The sequence below is a fragment of the Panthera uncia genome, chromosome B1 (genome assembly GCF_023721935.1).
Source record: "Panthera uncia isolate 11264 chromosome B1, Puncia_PCG_1.0, whole genome shotgun sequence".
In the NCBI taxonomy this organism is placed as follows: Eukaryota; Metazoa; Chordata; class Mammalia; order Carnivora; family Felidae; genus Panthera; species Panthera uncia.
Genome location: NC_064811.1, coordinates 11,842,989 through 11,851,137, shown reverse-complemented (window position 1 = coordinate 11,851,137; position 8,149 = coordinate 11,842,989). Strand labels below are relative to the sequence as shown.

General features: G+C 44.3%; 1 protein-coding gene across 3 annotated transcripts in view; it reads left to right on the top strand.

Annotated features, from left to right (window-relative positions):
- TAPT1 (transmembrane anterior posterior transformation 1) overlaps positions 1 to 8,149 on the top strand; it is a 56,714-nt gene continuing 48,565 nt past the window's right edge. Inside the window, exon 1 of one of the 3 annotated variants that reach the window (XM_049630345.1) lies at positions 1 to 2,396. In XM_049630345.1, the coding sequence (XP_049486302.1) occupies positions 2,326 to 2,396 (71 nt within the window). In that variant the 5' untranslated portion in view covers positions 1 to 2,325. The remainder of the gene's footprint in view (positions 2,397 to 8,149) is intronic. The other 2 variants (XM_049630344.1, XM_049630347.1) reach the window with 2 other exon arrangements.

Below are 8,149 nucleotides of genomic sequence, written 5' to 3'. Positions count from 1 at the left end.
AGATTAAAGTGGTGGGGGTGGGCGGAGAGTGGTTCCAGGTGCAGTTGACCGGGAGGCAGCTGGGAATCAGATGTGGTGACTTTAGGACTCAGGTGGTGGTTTTAACCTTAGACTGTGCAAGGAGAGTATATATAGGGAATAAAGGAGCGAAGAGAGGGTGATCGAGGGCATGTCAGGGAATACAGCCTTGCATTACTGTTACTGTAGCTGGTGCTTTGTTAGGACACAGGGACTAGAACGCGGAACGGCAGACCAGTACGGGTCAGGAGGAGGACGAGCTGCCAAAGATGCCCAGGTCAGAAGAGTCGGGCGATCATAGAGAGGAGAACCTGTGTGGAGGGTGGCAGGCGGAATGGGGACAGGGATCTTGGGGCAGTGACCTCTGGGGCTCGCTGGTGTCAGAGGAAAGTCGTGTTAAGTTCAGTCTCTCCTGCCTTCCGAGAGGCCTGCTGCTTCTCAGTGTTCACACAAAAAGATTGATAGTTATGGTATGTTTATTGGTAAGTATCAGCTAATCAAAACATCCTCTGCTCTCTCATTGGAAAACTGAACTGAGTAAGAGTACAAATTTTGTGCTTCACTGGTTTGACTGTTCTTGTGTGCGCTTCAGAAGGCTTTCTTTTTCTCCCCTTCAAACGGCCGATCTTGTTCTGGATGTACCCAGCCTACAACATATTGGAAAGTCCCTAATCAAAAGTTGTCCTCTACATGGATTTGGTGATACTAAGGCCTTCTGATCTGAACACCTGTTAATGCGTGAACAGTACTGTTCACCTCCGGTGTCCGTGGCTCATTGTACGTGTACTGAAAGCGTGAGGCTCGCAGCACATTTGATGACTTGGCCTGCCCTGCATGGGGCTGGAGTGGGCGGAAGTCTGCTTTTCTCTCCGTCTGTTTCAGTCCCCAGATACCTCTCATGGTATCACCACCTCTCCAGAGAGATGACGAATCTGGAATTTACAGAAGTGTGTGCACGCATGTGTATACCTTTGTGTGCAATATAACTTCTTTACGTGAATAGGCCATTGACCTGATGCTGAGAACTAGCCATCCGTTCAGTCCTGGAGGAAGCAAGTTGTTTTAGGCTCACTGGGAAGACCCACTGCTTCTGGGTTTTCTCAGGGCCTTGCAGCGGTGTTTTGTGACTGTATACTCTTCCCCATACCTCCAGACTTTCAATCCTAGCCCTCACAAAAGATGCAGTTCCTTAAGTCAGTACTCATAAATGAAATGCACATTCCCTTTCCGTTGTTTTTTGGAGGCACCAATACTGTGTCTGGTAAAAGGACCACAAGGGCCAGTTCAGAGCAAAGAGGACAATTTGAAATCTTTGTTATCCTGACTTCCGGCAGAGGGCTTGGCCTCCTGGTGAGTAAGAATAGGAAGGTGATGTGAGTTGGGGTACTGAAAAGTCATTGAGGTGATGGGTTGTCAGGGAAGCGTAACATGTTGGAAGGGGTTGGAACCTTAGCTTCTCATCTCAAAGTCTCCAGGCACAGCCAAGGGGAAAGACTCCACCTCCTTTGGCCTTACTTTCACGTGAGACGGGATGACTCTGGGTGAATCTCTTTTGGAGGAACAGAGGGAACAGGTGGACCAATCAAAGAAAGGGAAGTCATTCCGATCTGCTTGAGGTTCTACTTTGTATGACTTGCTGTGATTATTATCCTGTTAGTAAGCCTTCGCCTAGGGAAACGGCATTATGTAGATACTTTTGCAGGATCTCCAGGGCTGAAGAAGAAGGAAGAAGGTGCACTGATATCAGTGTAGTTCCCCCGGGGATGGTTTTTGCACTGGATCCATGCCTGTTTAGGTGACTTGACTCCCTTATAGCGTATGTAGAGTCATATATGTGTGTATGTGTGTGCATACATACATACACACGTATATATATGTATATAGTATTCATTTTATATATACTTGCTCTCGACTCATTTTACCTCCCTTCTGTCCATCAGTCCAGGTCCTATATCACCTATAAGACCCAGGACTGGGCTCTTACAGACACTTTTCTAACTATTCTGATTAACAGTAATCATTCCTTATATATGTCTGTGGCGTTTTCCCTTTGTACCACACAGAGTAGCAATTGTCAACAATTTTTACTGATCGTTTGTATGTAGCTGTTCAGTTCTGGGCACAGAATTATAGATTTTTTTAATTCTCTTTTTGTTTTATATATGTATTATCTGTGACCCCAGCGAGCATATAAGTTTCTTGATAAATACTGTTCTTTTTATTTTGTGTCATTTTCTTTTCCTGTAGAGCTTTCATTGTTGAGGTTCCTCAGTGCTGAACTAACAAGAGGTTACTTCCTTGAACATAATGAGGCCAAGTATACAGAAAGAAGAGAAAGAGTATACACTTGTATGCGAATACCAAGAGAATTGGAAAAGGTACTATTTTTTTTTCTTTTACTAGACATCATTTTGAAAGTTATGTCAACATGTTAATTATATGAAAATAAACCGTGAATACCTTGAGTTGAGTTTTTTAAATATTGGGAATAATGCGATCATAGGTAATTAAATATATTGGGGAGTAGGAATTCCCATGTAGGAAGAGGCTTTAAAACTTATATTTTTAGTGTAAGTAAGATCCAGTGTTTCTTTACTTTGCTACATATTCAACTTAACCATATTTCCACTTGTGTCCCATCCAGATCACTTCTGGGGAATTCATTTCCACCCACTCCTTAGCTCCCATCAGTTTTATTATAGTAGGAGCAGTATTTTTCCCATTGGGCATGGGAAATTACTTAATTTCAGCCCTTTTAAAGGTTTCGGTTTCTCAGAAAGCCCTCATATCTAAAAACACATATGCCAGTCTCCTCAAAGAAAAAGACGATTCATTTCATCATTGCCACACAAAACCTCACATCCTGGGGTGGGCACAGCCACAACAGCACTGAATGCGTGCACACCGCCTTCCCTTGATTGTGTCTCGAGTCCCTGAAGACCAGTCAGATGTGACAGGAAGGCCGCTCTTTTTCCTCTGTGTTGCTTCAGTTGGTAAGTCTGGGCACTTCCAAGATTTCTTGCTAGAAAGAAAGGATTAAGAAATAATTCAGCTTCAGCTATATTGGAATACAGTTTCATACTTTCATCGTAACGTAGAACTTACCAATGGTCTGATCACTTCCTTAGAATCATATTTTCTGGCGGAGTGGCTTTCAGAAGAGTTTTGTTGGTTAGCTTGACCAGAGTGTTCTATAATGGGGTGCGGTCGACGGTGAGAAGTGAGGACCCCGCTGGCTTGGCTGATGGTCTTTTATTTCTGACAGTCCATCAGTGTGGTAGGGGGAAGGGAGTCAGATGTCGCGTGACAGTTTGAGAAGCGTTGCTTCACCTGGGTTCTTGGTGGCGCGTGGCAGGCTGACGTTTTAGGGAGTTCTGTGTTCGGGCGGGGAGCGGTGAGAGCGAGCGCAGACCGGAGAGAGAGCAGTCGAGACAGTGAGACGGTTGTTGCCTGTGGTCGGGATCCTGATGCCCAGTTATGATAGTGTGGCTGCTTTTCCAGGGAGTCATAGGGCCCGGTGGGTGAGACGGAGGAGGGTGGGGCGTGCTGTGCACCACTGCGTCCCCAGGGCAACGGCACCTTGATTTTGCACATTGGAATTTGTTTAAGATTTTGGCCAGGGATGGGGGGTAATGTTTCTTCTGCTTGCCAATAATAATACTAGTAATTATTATTATTAAATGTAAACATATAAATATCTATTATATTTATAATAATTATAATTGTAGGCATTATTATTATGTCTTTGTTTTCTGAGCTCACTTTTTCCTTCCAACGATAAGCCAAGGCAGGGGAGTGTGAGGACACCGCAGAGGCAGTTGGAGAGATGGTCAGCCTGTGCCTGTTTCCTCGTCCAGGACCGTGCCGGCCGTGGTCAAGGTTTATCTACCTGGTCTCTTCGAGGGAAAGTTCTTCTTCCACCTGTCTGAATGGTTGTGAATTCCCATTTTTCTCTGGGGAGAGATTTGCCTGCAATCCGCAGCCAAACTGTAGACACGCCCAGGGGGTCGCTTCAAAGTGTGTCTGACCCCTTTTATTACCCCTCTTGTAGCAGAAACGGTGAGCAGCAGTAACAGCCCTCATGATTATTAGCTCATCAGAGGCAGGTTCAATGCACACGTCCTTCTCTCTCCTTTACCAGCTCTGTTGAAATGCCAAGCAGTTTCTCAGTAGATTTCTCGCAGAAACTTGCAAGCATTTCACGTTTGTTATTGTGACTATTGTCTTCCGGGGCAAATGCCCGCAGGTCTTGGTAGGACTTCAGTATAAACCAGTGTTTTTCACACCATGGTGCATGAAGGGACCACTGACGGGTTGGCTAACCCACGTGGTAGGTTGCAATCAATTAGGACTTGTTTCTAAAGAAAAGATAGAAAAGCATCAGTGTGTGTTGCCTATAGGAGGGTGTTTTCTCATGAAACTTTGGTTTTATTTGTGTGCACGTAGGATGTGTAACGTCTGGAAAGTTGAATTAACACTGCTCATGCACGACTGTAGAAATTTTCTAGCCCTGTTTCCCATCACAGAGACTTTTGCTTGAGGTCTATTTAGGAAAATTTGATTTAGTCTCTTAGAACAACACTTCAGAAGCTTTATTGCCTCAGATGTACAAAAGGATGTGCGTTTTTCGGTTTAGAGAAGTTTCTTCTTAACATCTCAGAGTAAGTGAAATGTAGAGGGAAGCAGAATTCGATTTCAGTTTAATCATCAGCATAAATATCTCTCGTAACAGTGCGAGTTCCCTCTGGTGTCTCAGAGGCCTTTATTTTATAGGTAGGGTTTCACTTCAGGCTTTTATTACAAGAGTTGGGGGGGGCTTTCTAGACATTCATGTCAATAAATTCATTGTCTGATATGTGCTACCTAATATGTAATACCTTTCCCTGATATAGAACACTTCTGATAGTTAACACTTTATACATTTTTTTTTCTTGTTTTCTGGTAAATGCTGTGATATTTTCACCAACCTTTTCAGGATGAGAAACTTGATAATTAAAGAGCATTTTGCTTCTACAAGGGTTGCACATGCTATAAAACACTTAATTAATGTTTATACTTTCAAGTCAAGAGAAAGGTCAACTCAATATCTCTTACTGAACCTTTTTACTTAATATAAAAAAAAAAAAATCCCAGAATTTTTGTGTAATCTTATCAGTGGATAAACCCGTTACACTTGATATTCAGAAAAGGTGAATCGCTTATATATGTAAAATCGTATTTCTAGTGGTTGGCACTTTTTTCACATTTGAACTTCTCATTCTGATGTAAGGGGATAAAATTTTAGAGTGTTTCGTTGGCTTTGGGGAGCGTTTCTTTTTTTTTCTGCCACAAACTCCTTCCCCCTGTGCCCACACACCCCTTGGGTTCTTGTCCTGGTTTTGTTACCACAGGCACATCTGTGTGGGGGCTGCGTTTTTCTCTTTATACAGTGGGGGACACTGAACTACACTTCGTCTGCGTTCTGAACTGAGAGGCAGGATAGTGCAGTGGTCAAGGGCACGAACTCTAAAGCCAGCCTGCCTGGATTTGCATCTTGACTCCACCATTTATTAGCTGTGAGGCCAATTTACTTCTGTCCATTTGCCTCTGTTTTCTCATCTGTATATTAATTGTGTGGTATCCCCTATATAAGTGTTTTAAACTGGTTTACAGCCCTCACTTCAGCAAGTTGGGGAATGCCCTGCCTTAGGAGAACAAGAGACATTTTGAAAGTTTTCTTGTCTTCAGGTTGCATTCCAATGGATGTTGCCTCATAGTAGGGGTAGCTGTCTACTTGGGGCCCCCTGTACAGTAGGGTATATATAGGTACCGGGAGATGTCTGGTGTCCATGGTTTCCCCATGTCCCACTCTGATCTTATATGATACTTTTAATCTTCCTACTTCATTTGCTGCTAAATTTGACTTTTCTGACCCAGCAAAGGCATGATTTTCTGACTCTCTGCCTTCTTGGATTGCTGACCACAGGCAGAAGGAGCCTGTGGGAGAGAACTGTTTCCTTCCCTCTGTCTTTGTAACCAGGCTGTCTTAGAGTAAAGCATGTCTTTTTCATGAGGGATTTAGCTGATGGCCAAAAGAGGTAACACATCCCATCACCCTGACATTTTCTGTCAGGCCCTCTAGAGTCTGGCCTCAGCAGGCACATGACTAGAGTTTATGGTTAGGTCGGACCACACCGCTTTAACCAGAAGCCTTGTGAAATCAGGGCAGCGTCACCAGTTTCTTAGAAAATTCCTAGTGGGTAAGTGCTCACTGCTCCATAGCCCCCCTTGACTTGGCCACTTACATCCCACCTCTGGCAGCTGTTTCTGTGTTAATAATAAAGCAGATAGGGGCGCCTGGGTGGCTCGGTCGGTTAGGCGTCCGACTTCGGCCCAGGTCATGATCTCGCTGTCCGTGAGTTCGAGCCCCGCTTCGGGCTCTGTGCTGACAGCTCAGAGCCTGGAGCCCGTTTCAGATTCTGTGTCTCCCTCTCTCTCTGCCCCTCCCCTGTTCATGCTCTGTCTCTCTCTGTCTCAAAAATAAATAAACGTTAAAAAAAAATTAAAATAATAAAGCAGATAGTGGTTCTCAAATAAGAATTGGGCGCCAGGCACTGTCCTAGGCACTTTAAGTGAATTAGCATTAAATCTCCCCCACAGCCACATTTGATACATGTTCTCATAAAGTCCCATTTTCTTCGTGTGCCCTGACATGACGATCTTGCTGGTGTCTGTGCTGCACTTGGACCCCCTGGGAACAATTTATCCTGTACCACATACAAAATTAGCCCTGGGACAAGGATTCATCTGTGTGAATCCCAAACTGCAGGAACTAATAAGGAAATGCTCACGAAAGTATTCTTTAAGGTTCCTTAATAGTATTTAAATGCTAATTTAAAGAGATACAGGTCACTTGTTCACTGATTTATCGGTTTTCTCAGTGTGTTTTGAGTGCTGTGTTCGGGCACACGGACGGCAGAAGCACAGCCCTCCACCCCAGACCTGTGAAGGTAATGGCAAGGTGATGAGAAAAGGAGGTGGATTTCGCACCTGCGTTTTAGGGCTGGGGGGTATGGGTGGGTATGTAGGAAGATCCAGAGGTGGGAAGTCATTAGGGACAGGACGGACAGTGGGAGGGTAGGCCGGACCCAGGAAACTGTGAGTGGTCAGACTCAGCAGTGGAAGCTAGCTTTGGGAGGGTTTCCCAGGAATACTTTTACCTATATGTGTGGTAGACCACCTAACAGAGGCTTGGACACATTTTAAAAAAACTTTTGAGGAGTCTGGAGGAAAGAGATCTCAATGGCTCCAGCCGACTAATGAAGCCAGCCCGGGTCCTTTCTCTGTCTCCATTCTGCCATCGTTGGCAAATTGGCTTCTGGTCCTCGTGCTTGTTGCCTTTTAATAGAAAGATGGCAGCCGCAGCCTCAGGCGTTGCCTCTGTATTACCCTCCGAAAGGAGAGGGGGGCGACAGGTCTTCCAAGGAAGGGAGAGGCGGATGGAGAATGGCGGTTGGGTTGGCCACCGGCCAGAGCTCTGCGGCTGAAAACCGGAGAGCGGTGTTCAACGTGGATTGGCAATGAGAGAAGCGAAAGGAGCCCAAGATCCACGTACATCATCTTCCTTCAGAGCCAAATAGATTGATTTATTTGTGTTCTCTCTTAAGGAGTGTAGTCCTTGTGTTGAATACACCTCAGGTGTAGGTTGTGATGATTACAAAGTCTTTTACCAAAATTACTTCCTCCTGTGGCTACGTATGTTTATGCGACTTTGCCTGTCATGAAAAGTAGAACTAAAATAAAAGTGTATTTTTGACCATTCTTTGTCTGGTAATTCTATGCTTTTTGGCAGTCCTTTATTTCATTGTTACCATCCTTTGTACGTTACAGTTATTTAATAACATTTAAAAAAAAAAAAATAGAACTCAACTGCTTGGTCTTGAATGGAACTACTTAGTTGTCTTAAGAATCTAGTAAATTCTTCTAGGCTTTAAATTTGTCAGCTGTGGGTACAGAATATTGTTGTTTTTCCACATAGGCTATTGCTGTGATTGAAAGTGAGAAAGAGTAGTGTCACACGGGATAATTTGGGGTCAGAATTCAGTAATGTTAACTTTTCTTCTCAGATCTGCAGGTGACAGCCGAGTGGCCT